We start from the raw sequence: 14,910 nt of genomic DNA on the forward strand, positions 1-14,910 counted from the left end.
TGGCGCTCCCTCGCAATGCAGCTCATACAATTCACTTCCTCTCCTGATGTGCATTTTTCCCATCTATAAACTCTGGGGGTGGGGGGAGGTTGTAAATATTGTTTCCTAAAAAAGTGAATTTGGTGATGTGTGTTGGTTATGGCCTTACCTTATATGATCATCTTCTGTTGAACTAAAATGAATTTCCCCGACAAACTCTTCTAAAACAATTGCCCAATATATACCTGAAAATAAGTATTATATTATCTTACCCTCACTTCAAAACTTGATCCTTTTTTTAAAGTAGTTGTGAAAAGTTTGTGTTGAGTAAAAGTTACTGTCTGGTCTCTGTCTTGGGGCGGTTTCTGGTTGGAGTGGTGGAAATGTTCTCAGAGTTTGCATTGTCGGTGCAACTTAGAAGCGAATTGGGTGAGTCCATGGTAAGAGATGCTTTCAGAGGGGTGGCCACATCCTTTCCTTATGTCTTCGTATTTATGCTTGTTGGGGAAGAAAATGACATGAAATTATCCAGTCTGTATCTATTGATAGCATTTAAAAAAGACTCGGAGGAACTAAATTAGTATTAATTTGGTTTGGGGAATTTGTATGTCTATTGCATGACTTCATTTATTGCTTAAATATTAAAATGTCACTACAGAGGTGTATGCTAAGTTTAAGAAGATGTTATACCATAGAAACCATTATGATTCCTCAAATAGCCGAGATGCCAAATGTTCCCTAAAGTTACCCGCTTTTATATTATTGCAGTTACAACTCAAGTTAGGAATTACCCTCTTTTATAGTGGTCCGTAATAACGGACTTCTCTAAAACATTGAACTCTAAGAGGATGTTATTCCTTGTTGGCGTCGGACGAGCCATTCTCTTCTGACCAACACCACGTTCTGCAGGAGCGCTCAGCAGATGGTACGACCACAACCACGCTCTGCCGGCACGCGTAGTCGTGTACCGGGACGGCGTAGGGGACGGGCAGCTGCAAACACTGACTGAGTACGAGGTTCCGCAGCTGCTGAGCAGTGTGACGCAAGCAAGTTCAAATGCCAGGTATTCAATTACCGTTCTTTCCCCACACTCGCGATGATCGCACATTGATTATAACTATTAAAAGGAGTGTGGCTGTGTGTTTGCATCCTGTGGGTACAGCCGGATGGTTAGATTTCCCCTGGCTTGGAGCGTGGTCACGTTGCTCTTCCGTGAATAGGGTGGGGTGAGCCCGGGTGGGGGCACCTGGAGGAAGGCAGGTGTCCTGCAAAACAGCTCATGCGGAGATTCAGCAGGAAGCCCACAGGGCTGCTGGCGGGGAAGATGCTTCATGCATATTGATAAGCCGCAGAACTAAACAAGCTGCAGTTTGAAATTCAAGGCCCAAATCCAACAGCCAGGGCTAAGGCCCCTCAAGTGCAGGCCCTGGTGTGCGGCTAAGGTCGGTGGGAGGTGCTGAAAGCAGTGGAGGGCAGGGCCGGCTGGGCTGCCGATGATCAGACCACCCTAAACACCTTGCTCCATCGCCACGTTTCTAGATTCAGTGGTGCGGTACGTTTTCCTCAGTGAGTGTGTCAAGTGTCAGGTGCAAGGAAAATACTAGAACTGACAAACGGGGGAGGATGGTAATCTTAATTGGCTTCTTAAAATATTCGGAGAGCATCTTACTCCAAGCAGAGCACCGCATTCGTCTGTCGGGTGACACCGTCAGCACCACCGGCAAAGTTGCCGCCATGAGGTGCGGAGGAGCTGAGCCCGGACCTCATGAGGGACGGTCAGCGAGGAGGGAGAGCATAATGGCTTGGGGGCAGTATCGCTGGCAGCTGCCTCCAGAGCCCCACAGCCCAAATCTCTCCCTCCCCACTGACCTCAGGTGACTGTGTCTATTCAGAATCACAAGCATGCAATTTAGGGCTAGCAGGAATACATTTAGCAGCTGACAGAGCTAAGGAGTTTTCTTGCAATATGACATCAACTTTTAAAAGTTTCAATATTGAAAACAATAATATATATATATATTTTTTTAAGATTTTATTTATTTATTTGACAGAGAGAGACACAGCGAGAGAGGGAACACAAGCAGGGGGATTGGGAGAGGGAGAAGCAGGCTTCCCGCGGAGCAGGGAGCCCAATGCAGGGTTCGATCCCAGGACCCTGGGATCATGACCTGAGCCGAAGGCAGACGCTTAACAACTGGGCCACCCGAGCGCCCCTACAATAATATATTTTTAAAGTAAAATGCTTAAAGTGAGATTTCCCCATAATCTTTGCATCCCAGAGGTTCCTTTGAGAATGATGACCAGTATTTGGATTTGGTTTTACCAAATCCTGACTTTAATCCTTGGTCATTCAACATTTGGCCCAAATGTACATTTGGTCCATCCGTCCGTCCTCCCAGGCATGTGTCCTGCAGGACTCAGGAACGACGATTGAGGAGTAAGAGGAACTTGTGGGTCTCTTGCTATTCAGAAATTGAGAGGAAGGGTGAAGGTGAAATAGGGTGACTATTGCTAATGGAAAAAAGGAAATCTTGTCTCCATGGAAAATTCTGGAAAATCTTCCTTTAGAAGTGCTAGTTGGAGCTCATTGCCTTACTAACCATTCCCCCCGTCCTGTCCAAGTGATATAAACCAGCCAGGTGAGTGGACATGCCATACTTTTGCCACAAATAAGAACAATCTCTAATTTTGAAAACTGTGCATCTCAGGGCAGGGGGAGTTGAGGTTGGGGGTAATTTTGACTTTCTTCATTTTTGCAGTGTTTTTCTAATGAGTGAATTTATTTCTCTAGAAATTACCAAGAAAGATGAATAGAAAGCTGCAAGCTTCGTTTTGGTTCTCTGCATCTCACTTTTTGCCTTTCTGGTTCCAAGCATCAAACTGTCGGTGATTGTGGTCAGGAAGAAGTGTGCACCGCGGTTCTTCACCGAAGTGAGCCGGTCGGTGCAGAACCCGCCGCTCGGCACCGTGGTGGACTCAGAAGCCACACGCCCTGAATGGCAAGTGCTGTTCGAAAGCCGGTTTTCAGTGAAACGTTCGCTGCGCGTTCTCTGCGTCAGGCCTCTTTCTCACATTCCTGCCGGTTTTCCCCCAGGTACGACTTCTACTTGATCAGTCAGGCTGCCACCCGGGGAACGGTTACTCCCACCCACTATAACGTCATCTACGACGACAACGGCTTGAAGCCCGACCACATGCAGAGACTCACCTTCAAACTGTGCCACGTGTACTACAACTGGCCGGTGAGTGACGCTGTGGGACACGGACGCTCAGTGCTCCCGCCCGGCGAAGTCACCCAACTCCCCCAGCACAGCGCCTGACTTCACGAGGGAGGAATGCATGCATGCATGCAGGAATGAATGAATGAATGAGTTCTGAGTCCACAGTGGGAGAAACCCGGTCTGTCATAGAAATGAAGCAGCAATAACTGTTAACATTATTATTATTACTTCGAACATTAGTATTTATTTAGGACTTTATTCTATGCATTCTCGTATGCGAGCCGGGGAGGCACTCGGGGTATTGTTATTTCCAAGTTGCAGTTGAAGAAATTGAAGCCGTGTCTGGTGGGAACGTGAGGACGCGTCTGTTCTGTGTTTCCGTGCACGAAGCCCAGGGCTGCTCTCAAAGTCCAAGGCCAAGGTTTGCTCTGAGCCCCTTGGAGCCTCAAGTCACAGGAAACGTAGATTAGCACTAAGTGTGATGGCTCCCGGCTCCCAGTTCATCAGAGCCCAACTGGCCCTCCGCCCCGTCTCGCCCGCTGAGCCTGTACTCCCCGTGATGCGGTGGCCCTTTGTCGGCCGAGTTTAGTAAGTCTACCGCGAATGCCTTCGACTGTGTCTGGGATTAGCAGAGGATAAAACTCAGGAACATAGATTATTTTGAAGAACAGGTTACCCTCTTAATTGCTGTCAATACGTTTTCTCCTCAGGGCTTAATCAGCATCCCAGCCCCGTGTCAGTACGCACACAAGCTGACCCTCCTGGTGGCACAGAGCATTCACAAAGAACCGAGTTTGGAATTAGCCAACTCTCTCTTCTACCTGTGACGACGGGAACCACGGGCGTCCCTAGATGAGCAGTCTGAGGAGTAGTGGGTGGGTTTTGTACAAACCTGCCACAAATGCGAGCCTGTGACCGGGGAAAGGAGACTGAGCTTACTCGTAACTTTTGGAAAAACACCCAACACAGCTTAATCTGAAATGGTTAAAAAGAAATGTATAGTGTTTTGTTTTAAAGAGTTTTCTGCTCACGGTAAATTCTCATGCTGGTAGATGGAACTAAAAGGTACCATCATCTGTAAGTAATTCCACAAAGCTGAATATCCTCTAAGAAAATAAGTGTTTGCAAGATGTTTTTGAGGGTAAGGAAATGGGGTCTAATTCCCACTCTAAATTTTACAGAAGTTTTGTTAAATAATGTAGAATGTTTTGTAGAGTGGTTCAAATAGTTATTAGAAAATAAAAAAAATTCAGAGCATCGTGTATGTGTTTACTGTTGTTTGGATTTCAGTTGAAGTTACATGCAAACCTCATGATTGGTTTTCAGCACAGACTTACCCGCTAACCACACCACCACCACTCGGAGTGATGTTTCTAAATCAGAACATACCACCTGCTCTCTTAAAGGTACTTTTTTTTTTTTTTTAGATTTTTATTTATTTGAGAGAGAGAGAGCACATGAGAGGGGGGAGGGTCAGAGGGAGAAGCAGACTCCCCGCCGAGCGGGGAGCCCGATGCGGGACTCGATCCCGAGACTCCAGGATCATGACCTGAGCCGAAGGCAGTCGCTTAACCAACTGAGCCACCCAGGTGCCCTCTTGAAGGTACTTGATTTCACTTAAAAGCAGGTGCTCTCACTGATGACCTTGCTTCCCACGGCACTGAGAAAACGGATTCCACAAGAAGAGAGCTGGCCCAGGCCCCGTCCCCTCCCCCCACCGCAGGGCAGCTGTGTGCGGAGCCCCCCCTCCCCCCCGGCCCTGTCATCGCAAATGAACCATGTCTCTGCTCATGCAGGTACCACATCCCGCTCCCGCTGACCTAGGAAGGGAGCTGCTCCTGGAATTCTTCCTCTCCCTCCGGCAGCAGCCCTTCTTCCCTCACCCTGGGTCATCCCCGGCCTCATCACCCATAGGCTGTTAGTCCTTCCATTCTAAAGACAGAACTACTTCGTCCTCCAGTGACCACCCCATTTCTTTGCTCCTCTTTATAGAAAAACTTCTCAGAGAGTAGCCGACGCTTCATCTATCAAATTCCTTACTCCAGTCAGAATTCACCACACCCACTACAGCAACATGGCTTTTGTCAAGGTCACTAACGACCTCCTCTTTGCTAAACTGGATTGTCCATTCTCGGGCCTTGCCTTCCTAAGGGATCCCAGCATCTGACCCGGCTGGTCATTTCCTCCATCCGCAACACTCGAGTGGCCTCTAGGATGACATACTCTCCTGGTTTCTCTTCTACTGTGCCAGTCCCTCGTTCTCCCTCTGTCTCCTTTGCTGGCTGCTCATCTTCTCATCTAGAATGACCATTTCACAGGTGATAAAACTGAGGACTAAAGATGCCCTGTGGCTCACCCAAGTTTATAAGATCAATAAATTGTAGAGCTAGAATTTGTCCTCAGGTATGTTTGACTCCAAAACCTGTGAGACGAACCATAAGTCTACTGCCTTAATAACAGGTTCTGTAAGATCTTAAAAATTTCTCACTGAGTTTTTAGACGAGGAAGTGTCTCATATGGTTTCAAGTGGGCGTGATATACAAGTCTTTGGAGGGAAGGCACTGTACCAATCCAGAGTGGCTGTGTTTTTGTTTTGATGTTGTTGTTTTCTTCTTTCCAAGTGCGAGGATGCTATAAAGTGCCACCAACCTAGCAGCCACCTTGTATAAATCAACATGCAGCGTTTAGATTAGCAATACAGAGGCCTGGAGAGCTCCTTACTCTTTTACCCATGAAGCACTGCCCAAGACAGTGGCTCCATACCATTTTATCCCACCAGGGGGGCACACAAGAACCGTCATATGGGCAGAGCCTTGCCCCTTTGCCCACGTGGTGCCAGAGTGGAAGAATGGTCAAGTAATCTCGGACAGGGCAACAAGGGATTAGAAAAATCTTCATTTGTGCTCTGGGTCCGACACTTTCGGCTGTGGAATGTGAAATGTGATAATCTCCCCTCTCTGAGGCCCAGTTACCCAATCTGTAATAAGAGAAGGGGTTGGTATAGATCAGTGGTGCTCAACCTTGGAAACGATAGAACTTCCCACATGTAAAAGCTCTTTAAAAAAATACAAATGTCTAGGCCCACCTCAAGAAATAGTGATTTAATCAGTCTGGCGTGCAGCCTGATCATCTGAATATTTTAAATTTCTGCAGGTGATTCTGATGGTTAGCCAGGGTTGAAGACTTCTGGTCTGGAGCAGTACTAGGTTTGAGTCCCAGAACCACCACTTACTAGCTGAATGACCTGGTCAAGTTACTTAACCTCGCTGAGCCTCAGTGTATCAACTTGTAAAGACAACTAACAATGTCCGAATTGTAGGGTTCTTATAAGGATTAGAAATATCAAATCTAAAGTATCTGGCTTAAGGGCGTCTGGGAAGCTCAGTCGGATGAACATTTGCCTTCGGCTCAGGTCCCAGGACCCTGGGATCAAACCCCCACATTGGGCTCCCTGCTCAGCGGAAAGTCTGCTTCTCCCTCTCCCTTTGCTTATCCCCCTGCTTGTGCTCTCTCTCTGTCAAATAAATACAATCTTTAAAAAATAAAGTATCTGGCTTTAATTAAGAACAGCATATTATTATGCCTCATGAGAGGAAAAGAATCATAGAAGTACCATAGGATCCAGTAATTCCACTATTGGGTATTTACCCAGGGAAAACAAAAACACTAACTCAGAATATATGCACCGCTATGTTTATTGTAGCATTATTAACAATAGCCATGGAAACAACCTAAATGTCCATCAGTAGATGAATGGATAAGGAAAATGTGGTGTATATTTACAGAATAGAATATTACACAGCCATAAAAAAGGATGAAATCATGCCATTTGAGACAACATGGAAGGATCTAGAGGGTATTATGCTAAGTACAAGTCAGGCTGAGAAAGACGTATGATTCCACTCATAAATGGAATTAAAAAATAAGTAAACAAAAACCAGAATCAGAACTATAAACACAGAGAACAAACTGATGGTTGCTGGGGGGGGGGGGGCAAAAGGGGTGAAGGGGAGGAGATACAGGCCTCCAGCTACCGAGTGCAGTTAAGGAATGCAGTCAATGACATTGTGATCGCGATGTAATGGGACAGATAGTAGCTTTACTTGTGAGCATAGCCTATGTATGAACTTGTCAAATCACTATGCTGGACACCTGAAAATAATGTAACATTGTGTGTCAACTATACGCAAAAAAAAAAGGATCAAATAACAATTTAGTCGACAAATACTCGGGTATATATAATGTGCTAGGAACCATTCTAAGTTCTGTATTCTTCTACAATCCCATTTAAGGGAAAGCTCAATATTTTCTCTCTATATAAGCAGCCTACCACTTGCTGTTTTATGGAGAAGGTTTTTTGGTTTTGTTTTTACTTCAACGGTGAGAAGGAGACTTTGAAGAGAGTATACTTTATTTATTTTTTTTTATTTTTTTATTTTTTAAGATTTTATTTATTTATTTGAGAGAGAGAGAGCATACGAGAGGGGGGAGGGTCAGAGGGAGAGGCAGACTCCCCGCGGAGCAGGGAGCCTGATGTGGGACTCGATCCCGGGACTCCAGGATCATGACCTGAGCCGAAGGCAGTCACTTAACCAACTGAGCCACCCAGGTGCCCTGAAGAGAGTATACTTTAAATACATTACCATGGCATCCAAGAGGTGCTCCGCTCAGATCTCCCTTAGCTGGCTGACAGGGTCCACCACAGTGTTGCTCAGAGGCAGGATCCCCCTGGCTGCTCCTAGCCGCTGACTGAGCTCAGCAGAGGTACTAGGTTTGGGCCATTTCTGCCCAGCATGGGAATCCCCTATTGGGCAGTCTTTGCTAGAGTATTCCTCTTTGACCAAACCAGGGCTTTCTGAGAACTGCCCAGTAGTTTGGGGGCTCTTCCAACCTTTTAAATATTAGACTTTGAGTTAGCAATTTTCCATGGGACAATTTACTCTTAAACCTTTCTAACACACTTAAAGATCTCAGACATGGAATGTGAACTGCTTTTGAGAACTATTGTCAAATGTTTGAGTTCTGTTGCTCAGATGAACCTGCACTTTTCGCTTTCAATTTGATCCAGTGTCCACTGGCCAGGAATTAACCTAACAGTGCCCACGAGAAAGATGAGATAAGGACTCATTTCAAAGGGGGAGAGGCCAAGCACAACTGAAGATTTTATGGCTGAGTCAAGTTCCTTCCAATTCGAGAAAATTTTCTTAATCTTTGATTTAAACATTATAAAAATAATAGATGTACATTATGGAATATATAAAAAAGTGTGATGAGTAGAAAAACAACCACATCAGTACAACTGCTAGCCAGAAGTATATACTGTCAACACTTGGATGCATACTTTTCATTTAGTGCTTTAACTATACCATATGCATAGTTTTCTATGCTCATTTTTCACATAAGATGTATTTTCATATTTTATTAAAACATTTTTGTAGCATAAGTCTTTTTTAGAAATTTTAATTCCAGTATAGTTAACATACAGTGTTATATTAATTTCAGGTGTACAATGTAGTGATTCAACAATTCTATGCATTACTCAGTGCTCATCAAGATGAGTGTACTCTTATTCTGTTTCATCTATTTCATCCATTCCTCCCACCCTCTTCCCCTCTGGGAACCATCTGTTCTCTATAGTTAAGAGTCTGTTTCTTGGTTTGACTCTTCCCCCCCCGCTTTGTTTACTGTTTGATTTCTTAAATTTCACATATGAGTGAAACCATACGGTATTTATCTTTCCCTGACTTATTTCCCTTAGCCTTATACTCTCTAGATCCATCCATGTTGTTGAAAATGGCAAGATTTCATTCTTTTTTATGGCTGGGTAATATCCTATTGTATAGTTATACCAAATCTTCTTTATCCATTCATCTACCAATGGACGCTTGGGTTGCTTCCACAGGTTGGCTAGCTTAATGCTGCAGTGAACATAGGGATGCATGTATCCTTTCAAACTAGTGTTTTCTTATTCTTTGGGTAAATACCCAATAGTGCAATTACTGGACCATAGGATAGTTCTATTTTTAATTTTTTGAGGAATTTCCACACTGTTTTCCACAGTGGCTGCCCCAGTTTGCATTCCCCCCAACAATGCATGAGGGTTCCTTTTTCTCCACATCCTTGCCAACTCTTGTTGTTTTCAAAATAAGACCAAGGTTTATCCCAGGAATGCACAGAAGCTTGAACACAAGACAATCTATCAATATCATTCACCAAGGAGCAGATTAAAACAGGCAATCCACATGATCCCTGCAATAGGTTCGACCAAGCATTCAGGAAAATTTACAATCATCTGTGATTTACTAAAACAATTCCTAAAGTATAAATAAATAGAAGGGAACTTGAACATACTGGACTTAAAAAAAAATCTAACAAAAATCTCTATCATATCTTAATACATTTTATCAAAGATCCTAAAATAAGTGTTTAGAGACTTTTCTAGGAAAGTCAAGAACAAGACAAAGATACCCACTACCACACTGATAATATAGTTATCATCAGTACTGCCAATAAGGCAGTGGAGAAACATGGATGAAAAGGGAAGAGACATGCTGGAGGGGAGGGAGGGGGGATGGGTAACTGGGTGATGGGCATTAAGGGGGCACGTGATGTGATGAGCACTGGGTGTTCTATGCAATGGATGAATCACTGAACCCTACATCTGAAACTAATGACATGCTATATGTTAACTAATTGAATTTAAATAAAATAAGTTAAAAAAAGGAAGAGACAAATTATCATTTTTTGATGGCATGATTATTCATTTTTATTTTTTTAAAGATTTTATTTATTCATTTGAGTGAGAGAGAACACACACATGAGTGGGGGTGGGGAAGGGGCAGAGGCAGAGGGAGAAGCAGACTCCCCGCTGGGCAGGGAGCCTGATCCAGGGCTCGATCCCAGGACCCTGAGATCATGACCTGAGCTGAAGGCAGACACTTACCTGACTGAGCCACCGGGCTCCCCTATAATTGTCTATTTAGAAAATCTAAGAAATTCTACAGAACTAATAAAATTATTCAACAAGATAGATCATATAAGCCTACCTTCAAAAACAAATAACATTGCTTTTTTAAAATGGATTTTTCTTTGTTCTGATGGGAGCAGTTTTATTATTATTATTATCATCATTATTTATTATTTTTTTGAGAGAGGAAGAGAGTGTGAGCGAGGTAGAGGGGAGAGGCAGGGGGAGAGAGAGAGAGAGAGAATCCCAAGCAGGCTCCATGCCCAGCTTGGAGCCTGACATGGGGCTTGATCTCATGACACTGAGATCATGACCTGAGTTGAAATCAAGAGTCGGACGCTTAACTGACTGAGCCATCCAAGGGCCACCAAAACAAACAGCATTCCTACAAGCTAATATTTACACAAAGACGTTGAAAAAAATCTAATCTAGCAATAAAAGTAATTTGATGCCTAAGAGTCGATAAAACAAAAAAGGTAAAAATTATTGCTGAGGTAGTTTCAAAAACTGTATTGAAAACGTATACGTTCTTAAAAAATAAACTGTCTTATGAATAGGAAGTTTCAGTATGGTAAGAATGGTAATCTTCCCACAGATAAATCTATAACACTAGTGCAATTCCAATAAAAACCCTAATATGGTTTTCTATAAAATTTTATAAAGTTGTTTTAAAATTCATGTGGCAGAAAAAACTGTAGAAATATCCAATGCAATTCTGAAAAAGAATAACTAGAAGGGAATGCTTATTTTACTAGGCATCAGAGTTTATTATGAAGTTAAATAAGTACAATAGTGTGGCTTTGGCTAATCCATAGATAAAAGATCAGTTGAACAGATTAGAAATTCCAAAACAGGTTACTGCATCTATGGACGCTGTCATTTAATGGACCTGGCATTACAGATCAGAGAGAAAAGGATGAATGACTTTGATAAAAGGTCCTGGGCAGCTGGGCTTCTTGCACAGAGAAAATTAGATCTTCATCTTATGCAGAAAAAAAAAAGGGGGGGGGGGAATTTCATGTAGATTAAGGACCTACACATTAAAAACATATAAAAACTTACAACAACTAGAAGAAAATATAGGGACTCTTTTTAGGATATTAGGGTAGGAAAACAACTTCTTAAGCAATAGACAAAACAGCATAAATTATACAGGAAAAGAATGATAATTTTGACTATGTCAAAATGTCAGATTCTGAATGACAAATGAGAATAGTCATGCTGAAAGAGAAACAGCAGACTAGCACAATGTATTTGTAACATATACAATGGGAAAGGATTATTCTCTAAAATAAGTAAAAAAAAAATGCTATCAGGTTAATTAAAAAAAAAAAAGAAAGAAAAAGAGACCCAATGGTAAAGTGGTTGGGGGAGGGGGATGGAGAACAAGCAACTCACAGTCAAGGGAACCAAACGTTAATGAATATATGAGATGATGTTCAAGTTCACCAATAATCAGGGTAATTAAGAATAAAAACCGATGAGATTTAATTTCACATTCGGAAGTTTGGGAGAAAATGTCAAAGTCTGCTTAAACTACCTGTGGCTGGGAATGTGAGGAAGGGAACGTTGCTGCTGGAGTGTGAACTGGTATGATTGTAACGGAAGGTTCACACTCTACAAACCAGCAGTTCTATCTCCAGGCGTGCGCCATAGAGAGTCTCTGGTGTGTGTGCACAGGAAGGGAATGGGTAACATATACTGCAGTCACACTCTAGAATACAAAGTTAAAAGACAGGGGGGCTGGGGGCGCCTGGGTGGCTCAGTCCGTTAAGCGTCTGCCTTCGGCTCAGGTCATGATCTGGGATCGAACCCCGCATGGGGTTCCCTGCTCTGCGGGGAGCCTGCTTCTTCTGCTCCCCCTGCTTGTGTTCCCTCTCTTGCTGTTCTCTCTCTGTCAAATAAATAAATAAATAAATAAATAATCTAAAAAAAAAAAAAAGACAGGGGGGCTGGCTAGGTCTGTGGAGATCTCCCCGAATGGTTCTCAGAAACGATGCTGAGTGAAACATGAACGAGGTGCATGCGATGCCAGTCATGGAAAAGTTTTAAAATACACATAACATAGCATCTATTTGCCTGGTTGTGCAGGTGCACATGTCCACAGTGGAAAAGGGGAAAGTGGAGATGGAGCATTGCACCCGGAGTTTAAGGCTGTTGCAGCCAGGATGTTTTGGGGGCTGTAGATACAGATGCTTGGGAACAGGGATCTAACTTCCATTCGTTTTTAAAAAATGGATCGAATATCACAAAAACGGTAACAAATGGCAATTCTGGGTTTGAGGATATGTGCACCTTCAAACTCCAGGCTAATAATGAGAAAAACATCAAACAAATCCCAGCTAAAAGACACTATGAAAGGTCTGGCCAGTACTCCTCAGCGTGGACGGGCTCGTAAAACACAAGGAAAGTCTGAGAAACTGTGGTAGGCAAGAGGGGCCTAAGGAGACATGATGGCTGAATGTGCTGTCATGGATCTGATCCTCCAGCAGAAGAAGGATGATGGGACCTAACTAAGGAAATCTGGATAAAGTATGGATTTTGTTAACAGTAATGATCAATAGTGATCCATTCATTGTGACAAATGCACCATACTTGTGGGAGCTATTCAGAATAGTGAACTGGGCGCAGGGCATCTGAGAACTTTCTGACCATCTTCACAACTTTTGTTTAAATCTAAAATTACTCAAAAATGAAAAAAGCTTATTTAAACAGAACAGGTACAGAATCATTCCAATTTTGTGTGAGCATGTGAGTGAGTGTGTGTGTGTGTGTGTGTGTAAAAATCAGAAAGACAAGCAAAATATTTAGCAGAAATAGTAGACAATGGTTAGGTCTGGATGGTGAGACTGTGGGTGGCTTTCACTTTCTCTTTTGTTCTTTTTATTTTTTTTTAAGATTTTATTTATTTATTTGACAGAGAGAGCGAGCACAAGCAGGGGGAGCGGCAGAGGGAGAGGGAGAAGCAGACTCCCTGCCGAGCAAGGAGCCCTATGCGGGGCTGGATCCCAGGACCCCGGGATCGTGACCTGAGCTGAAGGCAGATGTTTATATTGCAGGTGTGATATATGGACACATGCCAGACATCAGGCTCATCGTCAATACCTGACATTGCTCTTCTCTGCACTCGGGAATTATTGGGCCCATCCTCCTAACACCTGTTTCCTAGATTTGCCCGAGGTGTTTGCTGCAAGTGCAAAGTCTGAGCTCTCTGCTAGGAATTTCCGGGAAAGAAGCTTGAGAGTTTATTTTTTAACAAGCCTCCAGGTGATTATTTTGTATGTGTGTGGTGGCTGTTCAGATAAGTTTAGGAAAGAGACTCTGCTAATTCTCTCTCAAACTGTAAGACTCAGCACCAGCTCCACTGACAAGCTTTCTCTACCCATCTCTCAGGCGCTTATGAGACTTACGAGCTCCCCTCTCTCTGAACTCACCGTACCACGTACAGAGCTCCATTCTTGCTCAGCTGGCAAAGTATTGCTGTTAGTTGTGGACACATTGAGTCTCTGGCTGTTCTGCATATTTTTTTATCTCAGTGAAAGCATACAGTAGGCTCTCAATATGTGTCATTTGGATAAATATATGGAAGGATAAGTAGATGGATGGGCTGCTTTTGAATTGGGCAGGTCTGAGAATTTCACTAGCACCTGCCATTAGGCCCTGGTATCCCTGGTTGCTTTGCAATGGGTGGGATCAGCCTCTTCTATCACCCTGTGCGGTGAAGCTTGGTAATATTCATTTCATTCCATTCTATATCGCTTTAGATTTGGATAATGGTCAGAGAAACGGGAAATGTAAATGTGTTTCTGCGTATCTGGGAAATTATCCAAACCCAAACTCGTTTACATGGGGGTGGGCTAGTCCGCGCTTAGAACCGTGCTATTCAATATGGCAGCTTCTGGCCAGCTACGGCCTTTGAAATTTATATGTAAAGTAATTAAAACGAAGTGGAATTTAAAACTTCAGTTCCTCGGTCACATATTTTCTAGTGCCCAAATGTCACTTGTGGTGTAGCTGCCTGTTGGAAGGGGCAGGTATAAAACATTCCCAGGATCACAGAAAGTTCTAGAGGAGAATGCTGACAGAATATTCCTCTTTATCCTTCAAAATCCATATCGGAGGCCTTTCATCATCCCTCTAAGCAAAGTTCTGTTGGGTTCACAGTGCCAGGCATGTCCTTGGCACTGGGAATTCTTCTCAACTGGGGCACTTTTGCTGCCCAGGGGAGATCTGGCCGTGCCCAGAGACACTTTTGGTTGTCATAACTGGTGCATGTTGTATGTGCATGTGTGCATGTGTGTGCATGTGCATGCGTGCGTGTGTGCGTGTGTGTGTGTGTGTGTGTGATATTGGCATGTAGTGCACAGAGGCCAGCGATGATGTTAAACATTCTGCAAGGCACAAGACAGCTCCTCTCCCATCAAAAATGTATCTGGTGCAAAATGTGAATGGTGCCGAAGTTGGGCTTAAAGCCTTGTTGGGGGGAAAGATCCAGGAGCAGACAATGCCAAGTAATGAGAAAAGGGAAGAGAGAGGGGAGGTGTCCAGAAGTGGGGTCAGGACGATTCCAGAGCTGCATCTGGGAGGAGCTAGAGGGTTAGTCGATCCTTCTTCCAGCATCGCATAACACTTGGCACGTTCCTCTGAACGGCACCTAACCCTGCACTGTATTTTGGCCATTGGTTTACACATACTTCTCGTTGTCCCACTGAGCATTCTTTAAGAGCAGACCCCGGGTCTCGT

At 43.7% G+C, this 14,910-nt stretch overlaps 1 protein-coding gene across 1 annotated transcript in view; it reads left to right on the plus strand.

Moving 5' to 3' along the window:
• PIWIL4 (piwi like RNA-mediated gene silencing 4) overlaps positions 1–4,460 on the plus strand; it is a 43,128-nt gene extending 38,668 nt beyond the window's left edge. The window contains exons 17-20 of the mRNA XM_021679075.2: positions 889–1,042; positions 2,853–2,978; positions 3,074–3,221; positions 3,911–4,460. Coding sequence (XP_021534750.1) covers positions 889–1,042; positions 2,853–2,978; positions 3,074–3,221; positions 3,911–4,027 — 545 coding nt within the window. The 3' untranslated portion in view covers positions 4,028–4,460. The remainder of the gene's footprint in view (positions 1–888; positions 1,043–2,852; positions 2,979–3,073; positions 3,222–3,910) is intronic.
• Positions 4,461–14,910: the final 10,450 nt, after the last annotated feature.

Source organism: Neomonachus schauinslandi, chromosome 11 (genome assembly GCF_002201575.2).
Source record: "Neomonachus schauinslandi chromosome 11, ASM220157v2, whole genome shotgun sequence".
In the NCBI taxonomy this organism is placed as follows: Eukaryota; Metazoa; Chordata; class Mammalia; order Carnivora; family Phocidae; genus Neomonachus; species Neomonachus schauinslandi.